Source organism: Leguminivora glycinivorella, chromosome 25 (assembly GCF_023078275.1).
Source record: "Leguminivora glycinivorella isolate SPB_JAAS2020 chromosome 25, LegGlyc_1.1, whole genome shotgun sequence".
In the NCBI taxonomy this organism is placed as follows: domain Eukaryota; kingdom Metazoa; phylum Arthropoda; class Insecta; order Lepidoptera; family Tortricidae; genus Leguminivora; species Leguminivora glycinivorella.
In genome coordinates this window covers 329,843-343,110 of record NC_062995.1, presented here as the reverse complement: position 1 = coordinate 343,110, position 13,268 = coordinate 329,843, and the positions used below count along the sequence as shown (strand labels likewise).

The 13,268-nt window shown below is 39.2% G+C and overlaps 1 protein-coding gene across 2 annotated transcripts; it reads right to left on the bottom strand.

The window, feature by feature from the left end:
• Positions 1–2,648: 2,648 nt before the first annotated feature.
• LOC125239462 lies at positions 2,649–12,116 on the bottom strand. Of its 2 annotated transcripts, none has more exons than XM_048147072.1 (6): positions 12,045–12,116; positions 11,474–11,584; positions 9,864–9,925; positions 8,709–8,824; positions 7,099–7,187; positions 2,649–2,979 (listed from the first exon to the last, which is right to left on the bottom strand). In XM_048147072.1, the coding sequence occupies exons 1-6, from the start codon at positions 12,070–12,072 to the stop codon at positions 2,663–2,665; spliced, it is 723 nt and encodes a 240-aa protein (XP_048003029.1). In that variant the 5' UTR covers positions 12,073–12,116; the 3' UTR covers positions 2,649–2,662. The 2 variants fall into 2 exon arrangements, with proteins under 2 accessions (XP_048003029.1, XP_048003030.1); XM_048147073.1 differs by having other exon boundaries at positions 11,474–11,581; positions 12,045–12,100.
• Between the last annotated feature and the right edge of the window lie 1,152 nt (positions 12,117–13,268).

Below are 13,268 nucleotides of genomic sequence, written 5' to 3'. Positions count from 1 at the left end.
TTGATAAAAGTAGGTGAATCTAGTAATGAAGATGATTTACCAACTGTGGAACTACTGGAAGCAGCGATAAACGCATTTTTTGCGTTGTAGTTTCCTCGCTATAGTGAGGGGAAAAGTTTTGTGTTACACTCGGGTGCAAATTTATTCTCGTGCATTGAGAAACTCGCTAAGTTCAGGATTCTATTCTCGAACCACTCGCTTCGCTCGTGGTTCAACTATAGACTCCTTTCACTTGCTCGTTTTTCAGTTTCACACTCGGCGTTAAAATACAACTTTGCCCCCTTGTATAACAAATTAACTATTACTACGAGTATTAGGACATAGTAGATTTTGTCACGAGGGAGCAACCTTCCATTTCCAATTTACTCTAAGTGCGTTTTCACATTATCCGATCCGATATCGGATGTCGGAGTTGTTGGACCGATATCCCATGTAACGCCGCCATCTTTAATTTTTCCCTTTGTAATCCTTCTTACATCCGATATCGGATAGGATAGTGTGAAAACTCACTAACTGAACTAGGTCCCTGCACCGACTTGATCTTTCTGTTTAGCCCATGGTTGACTGGTAGAGAATGCCATTAAGTCCGCCATTTATACTTTTTTTATTGTGCAATAAAGTTTAAGTAAATAAACAAAATAACATATTTACGGTGACGGCGTACGTTGAATTTTGAACGAAGCAAAGAATTCTGAAATCGAATCCTGAGCGTAGTGAGGCATTCAAGAGATAATACTCGATGTGGATTTTTTTTGCTAAATGTGACACATATTGCTTGAAACTAGACAGAGCCAGACTACCTTTCACGGCGTTTTGTTTCCGTTTCGCGTCGCAGAAATGCCATTCGGCTACGGCACCTGGGTGGCTAGCCGAATGGCACAATCGCTCACGAAACGCTCACGAAACGAAGCGCTAGTAGATATCTATCTCTATCGCGCTTGCGTATTGGCGCGACAGAGCCAGCGGCGTATCGCTTTCGTTTGGCGTCGGAGAAATGCCATTCGGCTACGGGGCCAGGTGCCAGGTGCAGGTGGGTAGTCTGGCTAAAAAAAAAAATTTAAAATTTTTAAATTATTTATTAAATAAAAGTGAACAGTTTACATAAAACTTTCCGCCAAACTGTAGAACAGTTTGTTGGCAGGAATAGGCTCCCTTTCATCACATTTACTGTTGTTTCTTAACCTTAGGTGCTAAAGTGTTAGTACAAGTTACAAACATAGTTAGTTACTTAATACTAATTACTAAATTATTTAATTTTATTTTAATTACGTAATTTTATTAACTAAAGTTGCTATCAGTTCTGTCGCGGTATCAGTGCTATCAGCTCTGTCGCGCCAATACGCAAGAGCGATAGAGATAGATATCGATATAGGCGCAACAAGATGGCGTCGACCCAAGAATGACAAATGGGCGCGTTCAAGTTATATTAAGGACGTGTTGCACGTTTGCGTCCGTGGCCCACAAATGGTGTCGCCGGAAGACCAGCGCTGACTGTATGGTTAGCATTATGCTGAGGCGGGACCATTTCGTGGTAAACGATAATTTTTATATTATGTTCTAATAATTAAATGTTTGTATTTTTAATACCTATTGTAATTTACCACGAATAAACGATTTATATTCTATTATTTTCTATATCTAAGAGCGTTTCGTTTCGTGAGCGTTTGTGCCATTCGGGTACGCACCCTGGCAGCCAAGCCGCATGACATCGCGTCGCTAATGGACGCAGTCTTATAAGAAATGCAGAAAGCGATTAACGAGGTTCGAACCCGCGCCTAGTGGACGCCAGGCTCAACTCTCTCGCGCTACCATCGCGTCACTTTTCAACCCCCGACGCAAAAACGACGGGGTGTTAAGTTTGACGTGTCTGTCTGTCTATCTGTCTGTGTGTGTGTGTGTGTGTGTCTGTGGCATTGTAGCTCCCGAACGGATGAATCGATTTAGATTAAGTTTCTTTTGTCTGAAAGCTGCGTTAGTCGGGAGCGTTCTTAGCCATGTTTCATGAAATCCGGCCTACTATGTCGCGGTCGGGGGTTTTTTCAAAATTTTAATTTTGTGGTTAGGTTATATTATACGAGATCGACTACCTTTTTAACCCCCGACGCAAAAACGAAGGGGTGTTATAAGTTTGACGTGTCTGTCTGTCTGTCCGTCTGTCTGTCTGTCTGTCTGTTTGTCTGTGTGTGTGTCTGTCTGTGGCATCGTAGCTCCCAAACGGATGGACCGATTTAGGTTTAGTTTTTTTTGTCTGAAAGCTGAGTTATGTATGTACGTTTCTATCAACGATAGCTTACACCGTGTCTTGCGTGGGCGACGGTCGCGCGACCGTCGCCGTCGCGTCTCATACTTCCATATCGATAAGGTTTGATTTCGTATGCGTCGCATCGCCGTCGCGCGACCATCGCGCGACCGTCGCCCACGCAAGCCACGGCGAAGGCCGTTTTCACATTATCCGATCCGATATTGGATGTCGGAAGGATTTTAATAGAAAAAAACCAAGATGGCGCCTGTAATTGTATGGGATATCGCTCCGACATCCGATATCGGATCGGATAATGTGAAAACGCATTTACTCGCTTTTGTTGCGTTCAGTGCATAATTACAGACGTTGTCGAAAAATCTGGAGTTTCCAATAAAAACAAAACACAATCGCTCAAATAGTCTATTTATCCTCATAAATCCCTCTTTTCCCTATATACGGTTTCGGCGTCCTAATAAAGCTTATTTTTTTAATCGGAGTCTCCTTCTTCTTCGGAACCACCCTTCCCACCTTCACCCTCGGTCTAGAAGCTTCCTCGCTCTGCTTCTTCCGTTTTTTCGGTCGTTCTACGCTTTCTTCTTTCACCCTCTTTTTCACTTCTCTCTCGCTCTGTGCTGAGTCTGAGTTCTCTATGGCTTCTCCGAGGCCTCGTCTGCGGTTGTCTCGGAGAAAGTTGAAGAGTTCTATGTTCTCTTGGGTATCTGCTTTGATCCGGTGCCCTGTGCCAAAAAGATTGTATCACAAGGGAACAAAATAACAAACGGCGAGACTTAACTTGACTAAATCGGGGAAATGTTGCAAAAATGGCCTAGCCGAATGGCATTTCTGCTACGCGAAACGAAAACGAAACGCCGCGAAAGGTAGGCTGGCTCTGTCGCGCCAATACGCGAGAGCGAAAGAGATAGATATCTACAAGCGATTCGTTTCGTGAGCGTTTGTGCCATTCGGCTATGTACCCAGGGGTGGCTAGCCGAATGGCACAATCGCTCACGAAACGCTCACCAAACGAAGCGCTAGTAGATATCTATCTCTATCGCGCTTGCGTATTGGCGCGACAGAGCCAGCGGCGTATCGCTTTCGTTTGGCGTCGGAGAAATGCCATTCGGCTACGGGGCCAGGTCAGAAGTACTCGAAACCGTTGAGCATGTATAAGGAACGATATGAAAATTATTAGCGAAGCGAACATGATCTCTGCCTACCCCTCTGGGAATAAGGCGTGAGTATGTGTATGTGTGTATCTAAATCAGTTATGTAGTTTAAATTAAGGTATAATTGCTACTACCAAAGATCTTTATATTCCGGATTATAGTTGTTTTTAAGAATTAGTGAAATTAATATGTAAATTGACCGTAAAAATTTAAACACGAGCGTCACTATAGCGTCAGTGGAGGATGTTAGACTTACGTATTATCACTTGAATCAATAGATTATTATTTCCAACATTAGTTAGTTAATAATAAATTTACGCCGAAAAATAGTGTTGTAATAGCATATGGTGAGCATATGTGAGCGTGTTTAGTAAAACGTACCACATTGTCGCTTACCATAAAGACGAGATTTGCTTGTATCTTATATGAACAAACTGATAAATCGACAAAGTGCGTAAAACGTAAAACTAAACACACACACACATATTTTCTTGATTGCGTCACAAGGGAGCAAACCGGGGTATTTAGACACTAGTCCCATCAAAAGCCGAAAAACCGGCCAAGAGCGTGTCGGGCCACGCTCAGTGTAGGGTTCCGTAGTTTTCCGTATTTTTCTCAAAAACTACTGAACCTATCAAGTTCAAAATAATTTTCCTAGAAAGTCTTTATAAAGTTCTACTTTTGTGATTTTTTTCATATTTTTTAAACATAGGGTTCAAAAGTTAGAGGGGGGACGCCCTTTTTTTTTTAGGAGCGATTATTTCCGAAAATATTAATATTATCAAAAAACGATCTTTGTAAACCCTTATTCATTTTTAAATACCTATCCAACAATATATCACACGTTGGGGTTGGAATGAAAAAAAAAATCAGCCCCCACTTTACATGTAGGGGGAGTACCCTAATAAAACATTTGTATCCATTTTTTATTTTTGTACTTTGTTGGCGTGATTGATATACATATTGGTACCAAATTTCAGTGCTAACGGTTACTGAGATTATCCGCGGACGGACGGACGGACGGTCGCACGGACGGACGGACGGACGGACGGACGGACGGACGGACGGACGGACGGTCGCACGGACGGACGGACGGTCGCACGGACGGACGGACGGACGGACGGACGGACGGACGGACGGACGGACGGACGGACGGACGGACAGACATGGCGAAACTATAAGGGTTCCTAGTTGACTACGGAACCCTGAAAACGAACAAAAGATAATCGATTAGTTCATCATGAATCATAGAGGAATAAGTAGGAAAGAGTTGTAACTCCATACGTAAATGCAAGTTATATGTAGTGACATCTAGCGTCAATCACGCGACAATTAGCGTAAATTATCATTACCACATCGACACTAGGTGTCAACAGTGTCGCGTCTGCCAAAGATGTAATATTAAAACAGTTAAAACTTATATTACAAGCAGAAGGAATTGAAACAGAGTACTGGGGGGTTACCATGACGTGCTAAAGCCGTTCAATTTAGGTTGAGAGAGAGGGACGGAGCTATGTAACTGCTATAGCTGTGTCCCTTTCTCTCAACCTAAACTGAACGTCTTTAGTACGTCATGGTAACCCCCCTGATAAATACATACATACCAACAATCACGCTGTATCCCATAAAGGGGTAGATAGAGCACATAAAACTACTCAAGTTTCAGTGCCACTCTTGGTAAATAAGGGGCTGAATATGGGTTCAATGAAATAGTTATTTGTTATACAAGGGGGCAAGGTTGTATTTTAACGTGGTTCGAGAATAGAATCCTGAACTTGCGAGTTTTTTAACACACGAGAAGTAAAATACATTTGCACCCGAGTGTAACACAAAACTTTTCCCCTCACTATAGCGAGGAAACTACAACGCAAAAAATGCGTTTATCACTGCTTCCAGTAGTTCCACAGATGGTAAATCATCTTTATTACTAGATTCACCTGCTTTTATCAATTTTAAAGCAGTTAATTTGACTTTATTCAAGGTCAAATTACTTTACCCACTAGTGGATAAAATGCGTTTTTACCCGCTGGTATTAAAGGACAAAACACGTGTTTCCGAGGTAGTGAGGGGAAAACGAAATTGTGACATTGCAGTGATTAATACTATTGTAATACTTATTAGCTAAAAATTGTTGAGCATTAGACTTTTTATTCGTCGCGACATCTATTGACAAGTAGCAGTACGATCATTTACGCTAGTTGATGCGCGATTGACGCGTGGACGACGCTAGATGTCACTACAAATAACTTGCATTTACAGTATGGAGTTACAACTCATTTGTTACTTATTCCTCTATGTCATGAATATAAATCGCGTGCTCTCTCTTTTACTCACACGGAAGCGACTATTTTTTGTTTCTTTTTATCGCCGATATCGCTTTTAACAACTTTCGATCCGGAGACCCCGGGTTCGAACCCCGGCTCGTACCAATGACTTGCGGAACTTATGTGCGAAATGTCATTTGATATTTGCCAGTCGCTTTTCGGTGAAGGAAAACATCGTGAGGAAACCGGACTAATTCCAATAAGGCCTAGTTACCCTTCGGGTTGGAAGGTCAGATGGCAGTCGATTTTGTAAACCTAGTGCCTACGCCAAATGAATTAGTTGTCAAAGCTATAAATAAATAAATAAATAAATATTGGGGACATCTTACACAGATCAACTTAGCCCCAAACTAAGCAAAGCTTGTACTATGGGTGCTAAGCGACGATGTACATACTTAAATAGATAAATACATACTTATACACAGTGGGGCCTGTAACAAAGGCGAAGAATTGAACTGTAGGCTATTCTGCTTATACTGATCAACATTTGTTCAGTGACTTTTAAAAATTATGAGTCTTTAATTTTTTAATTTTTGATACAAAATAAATATTAGCTTCAATGTACGCCATTATTGTTGTCATTGACGTTGTCTGTCACACTTCAGACTTAACAGAATTCGCAATACATTACCTCTTAGAAAAAACTTTCAAGGGTGATAAAAATCAAAATACAAGTTATTTTTAAAAGTCGCCGAACAAATGTTGATCAGTATAAGGAGAATAGCCTAGAGTTCAATTCTTCGCCTTTGTGACAGGCCCCACTCTGTATACATAGAAAACATCGTTGACTTCGGTAACAAATATCTGTGCTCACCACACAAATAAATGCCCGTACCGGGATTCGAACCCAGGACCGCGGCTTAGCAGGCAGGGTCACTACCGACTGAGCCAGACCGGTCGTCTGAGCGGACCCCAGGCTCCCATGAGCCGTGGCAAATGCCGAGACGACGCAACGAGGGTGATGATGGCTCACTTTTGAATAGGGATGACGACTACATAAAACAAATGGCATTCTGTTTAGTCCGTCAGTTAGATCGTCCAAAAATACTGAACACATATTTTTCGCTTTTTCTAATTAATGAATAAATACAAAGATATAGAGCGTCAAAGTTCCTAAGTGAGGGTTGTGACGTCACTTCTAAGTAAAAATTGTAGCTAGGCGTGACGTCACGAGAAACTTCAACGCACTGTACCGTCGTCATTTTTCGTTTACGAGAAAAAATAAAAAATACGTGTCTAAAATTCTTTGATAATCTAACTGAAGGACTACTTAGTTTTTTTTTAGTCGTCTCGCCTATTTCAAGTACAGTTGTATACTTCATCCGCTTAATTTATACTAGTTTAGGTCGCTGTAGCCCATGGATACCTGCTTGCTGCTTCAGCCGGGCGTCCAGTTGGATGAGGAACTGCATGACGTCCTTGTAGCTAACGCTGTCCTCACTCTCTGATGATGACCTGGAATTAAAGACCCTCTTTAGAAGCACAGGCTTCTAATGTTTTCTATGAAAACGGGACGACAATGAACTTACTTGTTGAACAGGTAATGAACGATTACGGTTCGTTACAACCAAATTTTATAATAGCATATTCCTAAAACGTCGCAATGCCAAAACAGATTAGTCTCATAATAAACTTGAAATGACCTAAACTTACTTCTCAAATTACTGTATTTTCAAAATGTCTAAAAGTCAAATTAACTTAAAACCAGAACTTCACTTTCTCAAAATCACTAAAATTCAGTATCCACGAAAACTTTATTTATCGGTTTTCATAAATGGTTACCATTCATTAACTAAATGAATACTACAGTTAATAATAAAACACAGTGCAAGGAATATAATACACACTGTAAATAAAATTATAGGTCTCCTGAGAAAGTGTCATTTAGAATTATGAAACTAATACATTTCGGATAGTGGATGTAATAGGCCAATGTCATTTTGGCATTTTGATGTACTGAAAATTGGTATTTTTGTAATTTTAGACATTTTACTACTAATCCGTTTTAAGAGCATTTCTTTTTTTTTTGCCACTTTTATGAAGTGTGATATTTTTGAAAAAAAAAAATATGCTATTTCTACTCAGAATTACTAGCTTTTTCAATCCTAGTAGTTAAAAAAATTGTCCCATACGATCTTTTCTTAATTTGTTACCATTTTCCGTACATGTTGTATGGGGTAACAAAAGAGGAAAGTAACAAAAATGTATGGAAATTCTGGGACACTTTTTGTCTCCCAGTGAGATTGAAAGTACTCGTGATTCTGAGTACATTTGACCTAAAATTCCCTAAAACAATCAAAACAATCAAATGCTCTTAACATTGCGACATTCCAACACGGTATTATAAAATTTGGTTGTAAAATGAGTTTTGTTGTGTAGCGAGAAGATGATATGTTTTTTCTCTCTCACACATATGAATGACAGTGACATGCCTAGACACTTGCACAGGCGCCGCCTAGCGGGATAAAATGTCAGTGTGCCTCATCATTGTCACTATTGAGAAATATGCCACTGAAAAAAAAAACTTCTAACTGACAGCTAGGCCGTTACCGGCCGGATTTCTGATAGCAAATACTATATAAACTCTACGAGTTAATACAATACAATACAAATACTCTTTATTAATACGTGCAGCTTGGTGCCAAAGTTGGCAACACGCGATACTAGCGTCTCTAGCGGCAAGCGTTGGTCAAAATAGTTTAGTTCATACAGTTTAAAATTTATAAAAGTCACACACTCTTATTTCTTTGTTTTATTCCGTCTAAAAATGTTAAAGTAGATCAAGTAATCGCATTTTGTGTCGTTTTACGTACTACGCCTATACTGACAAACTACTTTGAACAACTCGTACCGCTAGATGGCGCTGCTAAAATCGTTGCCTCTTCATTGTATGGGAAACGTCACAAGCTGCACGTATTAACTCTAGAGTTTATATAGTATTTGCTGATAGTAACTAGGCGCCTTAAGATGCCGTACCCTCGAGCCCGTTTCTTCATTTTCCGGTAATCGTCGAAATCCTCGTCCTTTAGGAACACGAGGATCGGTTCACTGGACGAGGCGGAGTCGAATCGAGATTGATCGTCGTCTGTTATCTGTTGGACATTAATGTTATTTTAACTGGGGTTTACCTTGAATCAAGGATTATTTATTCCTATACCTCGTACCTCTATTTTTTAGCGCCACCTATTAAATACTATCATAACTACACTGATGATGCTTACAATTTTTTTTTCACAATGTGTATTGTGTGCTATCATGATTTTAAGGAAATTGATTAATTTTAAAGAAATATGTCATTCGTTCTTATAAAACATAAAAACACGCAAAAATATTTGGGGAAAATATGATTTTGGCCACTTCCAGGCTGCGAACAGCGCCATCTAGTTTTAAGCCTAAAAGGTCCATACATTTCTGGGGTACGCTTTTTTGTATGGGCTTTGTCAATCCCGTATTAAATCGTTCTTGCCTTTGAAACAAAGGGATTATAGATATTATTATACTGGTCACCGATGTTCATATTATGTCGGTGGCAAACAAGCATTCGTAGAGCTTAGCTGTATTTAAGATGCAAAGCATTTTCAAAATTTCCGTAAATTGCCTAAAATTTTAATAAGAAGAATAGATTTTGCCCGCAGCTTCGCTCGCGTCAAAAAGAGACAAAAAGTAGCCTATGTCTCTCTCCATTCCTTCAACTATCTCCACTTAAAAAATCACGTCAATTCGTTGCTCCGTTTTGCCGTGAAAGACGAACAAACAAACAGACACACACTTTCCCATTTATAATGTTAAGTATGGATTCTCGTGGAAGTTGCTACTGAGAACTTCTCTTTCAGCTTAATAATAACCTACGCAATGTTCTTTAAAACTGTTCTTAACCCCCGACGCAAAAACAACGGGGTGTTATAGGTTTGACGTGTCGGCCTGTGTGTGTCTGTCTGTGGCATCGTAGCTCCCGAACGGATGGACCGATTTAGATTAAGTTTTTTTTGTTTGAAAACTGAGTTAGTCGGGAGTGTTCTCATGTTTCATGAAAATCGGTCTACTATGACGGGGTTTTTTTGATAAATTTTATGGTTATTATTATTTCATCAAATGCCACAAAATTGACCTAAATCTTGGTAAACTACTTACTTCAGCGGTCCTCGGCGAGAGTCTCCTTTCAGCGCTGTCTCCGAAGTAATCCATGTCTATACCTGCAGAAACCGATACCAGTCAAAAATGGGTAGTTTATGCACGTCAGTAAGTATGCAATTGCAAGTAGGCGTAGGGATTGAGATTACAAAAGTTAGGCAATTGTAATTATTACAGGATAAAGACACAAAAATGGACACTTTTTAGGGTTCCGTACCAAAAAGGTACAACAGGAACCCTTATGGTGCGACTCTGTCCGTCTGTCTGTCCGTCTGTCACATTCCTAAATATCTCGAGAACTACTAATGCTATTAACTTGAAATTTGGAATAGTTGTGAACATTGTGAACCTCTACAAATAGAAGGTATAATTTTTTTAAATTTATTAATTTTAATTGTAGAAAATGGTCAAAATGAAAGGGGGGCAAACTGTAAATTTCAAGTTACTAGGTCAAATGGGGTATCGTTAGAAAGAGCTCAAATTGAACGTAAATAAACTATTTTTTATAATTTTTTTGTTGTGAAAAAAAAAGAATTTTGAAGGAAAACGTAAAAACAAATACCGCCCCCCCCCTCTTATCTCCGAAGTTTACCAACGAAAAATTATGAAAATTTTAGGAAACATTGGTTTTATGCTAAATATTACAGGAAAAATATAATCGTGTTTGTATCTTGAAAACTTTTTTTTTTATTCACAAAAACTTTTCATATTTTTACTTTTAATTTACCCACCTTTGCGGATGTATATAGTACTTAAAATTAATACGAGATGTTACGTAAATCATCTTCATTCCAATAAAGTAAAAATTTAAAAATATTTTAAGCGGGTTACTCACGTATTAAGTCGATATAGCGTTCGACATGTTTCGGTTTAATTTCGAGAACCTTTCTCAAGAGTAGCGACCCCGCCTTTACATGTCGAGAGCGCGATGCATACAAAGGCGGGGTCGCTACTCTTGAGAAAGGTTCTCGAAATTGAACCGAAACATGTCGAATGCTATATCGACTTAATACGTGAGTAACCCGCTTAAAATATTTTTAAATATGTATGAGTCTCACGGGAGTTTTATAGTTAAAAAGTAAAAATTGTTTAAATCGGTTAACATTATAAAGAATAATCCCTGAAAAACCAACATACGATGGTCGCGCAAATTAGTTAGCGAATTCACCGAGAGATGGCGCTATACACAATAATGCTCATTAGTACCTATACTTTTGTCTTCTAGTCAAGTCGTTAGAGTTATGTGAAAACATGAGATTATTTTAACTGGGGAGTTTGAAAGTTTGTACGGAACCCTCGGTGGGCGAGTCCGACTCGCACTTGACCGGTTTTTTTAAAGTTCGACACACTAGGCGCTTCAACCACATATTGCGGCAATTTATTATAGACGGCAGTGCCGGTAGCCGAATGGCATTTCTGCGACGCGAAATGAAAACGAAACGCCGCGAAAGGTTATTATTATTATATTCACCTGCGTATTGACGCACGAGCGTTAGACATCTAGGAGCGTTTCGTTTCGTGAGCATTTGTGCAATTCGGCTACGTACTCTGATACTATTCAATATACTCTATGGTATCCTGGGCTATATACAAAAGTATAAGCAGCTTACCAGTAGGATAGACCGCCCTGTTCCTTGTATGAGAGCTGGCCGTGGCGGGATCCCATTGGACCGTGGTTCGTGACAATCGGAAACATACCGACGACCTGGCACTCCAGACTGCTGGAAACAAACATCATCATCCTCCTTGCGTTATCCCGGCACTTGCTACGGCTCATGGGAGCTTGGCGTCCGCTTTGACAACTAATCCCAAGATTTGGCGTAGGCGACTGCCATCTGACCTTCCAACTCGAAGGGTAAACTAGACCTTATTGGAATTAGTCCAGTTTCCTCACGATGTTTTCCTTCACCGAAAAGCGACTGGCAAATATCAAATGACATTTCGCACATAAATTCCGAAAAACTCATTGGTGCGGCCGGGGTTAATAGGTTGAAAGAAAACGATTTTTGACATTGCATTGCAGTGACAGGTTGCCAGCCTCTCGCCTACGCCACAACTTAACCCATATCCCACAGTCGACTTCTACGACACCCACGGGAAGAAAGGGTGGTGAAATTCTAAACCCGTCACCACAAGGGGGTCTTTTATCTATGTTCTTATAAAAACTCATTGGAAACTTACCCAAAAATGTATACAAAATATAATTCATATCTAAAATTTCATGATTTCACTCGTCAAATGTGTTATTTGCTCTATTTCTTATCGGGGCATGAAATTGAAATCGTTGGCGTAATAATAACAATTTATATTTTTACATACTAATTTTGTATCTGACTTTGCCTGCGGTGAATAATAACAAAGATATGAATAACTCATTCTGTAAATTATAATAATAATAATTCATTTATTTCAGATTAATAATCCATAATACACTTAAACAACAAAGAACAAAATAACTGAGACATGACACACAAAAACGAATAATACACTAAAATTAAACACTAATTACAGTTCTAGTTAAAATTTAGAAACTGAAAATTAAATAAAGATTTAATATAAATACTTATAATTATACATAGAAAACATACATGACTCAGGAACAAACATCTGTGTCCATCACAAAAATAAATGCTCTTACTAGGATTCAAAGCCAGGACCGCGGCTGAGCGGGCAGGGTTAAATTACGCGCTAGGCCAGATCGGTCATCCTACCCGACTGCGCCAGTAACTATACACACCATTCATACAATACAGCTAACCATAACCATAGTTTAAATATAACAAAATCATACCATCCCATACATTAAAATGCGACCGCCTACGAACGCGCTTACACTCCACCACACATAGATGGCGCCACAAAAATGCCTTGTTGCCACCGATTATTTGTAGATAGGCATTAAGTGTCAATTCCGAGCCGTAAATCTATGTCAAAAGTGACACTTAACGCCATCTACAAGTATAATCGAAAGCTACAAGACATTTTTTTTGGGGCGCCATCTATGTGTGGTGGAGTGTAAGCGCGGTCTTAGGCGGTCGCATTTTAATGTATGGGATGGTATGATCTTGTTATATTTAATCTATGCCATAACATACAATTAGTTATTACAAAACATCTGCAACTTAGTACTTTGTTTAAATCCTATTTATTATTTACCAAATACTGTAAATCACTTACACAAGAAAAAAAGGATTGCATTTTTTCCGCATCCTATACAAAAACCTTTGAAATGTTGTAATATGTACCTTATTTTTATTGAAATAAGAAATAAAACAACTGCATATATAAGTTGTTTTTTGTAGATGCTGCGCAGTGTTGTTGCAAAAAGCTTTAACATTACAACAATATAGCTGAATTTCGCTTGTTTTGAATGTAAATATAATTTTTCTTACATGTAACATTGAA

Excerpts from the sequence above, each read along its gene's own strand:
- LOC125239462 (XM_048147072.1), bottom strand. The coding sequence starts at position 12,072 with ATGAATTATATTTTGTATACATTTTTGG. Across the intron at positions 9,926-11,473 it reads CAGGGCGGTCTATCCTACTG|GTATAGACATGGATTACTTC; the intron begins GTAAGCTGCTTA and ends CGGTTTCTGCAG. Across the intron at positions 7,188-8,708 it reads ATGAAGAAACGGGCTCGAGG|GTCATCATCAGAGAGTGAGG; the intron begins GTACGGCATCTT and ends CTTTAATTCCAG.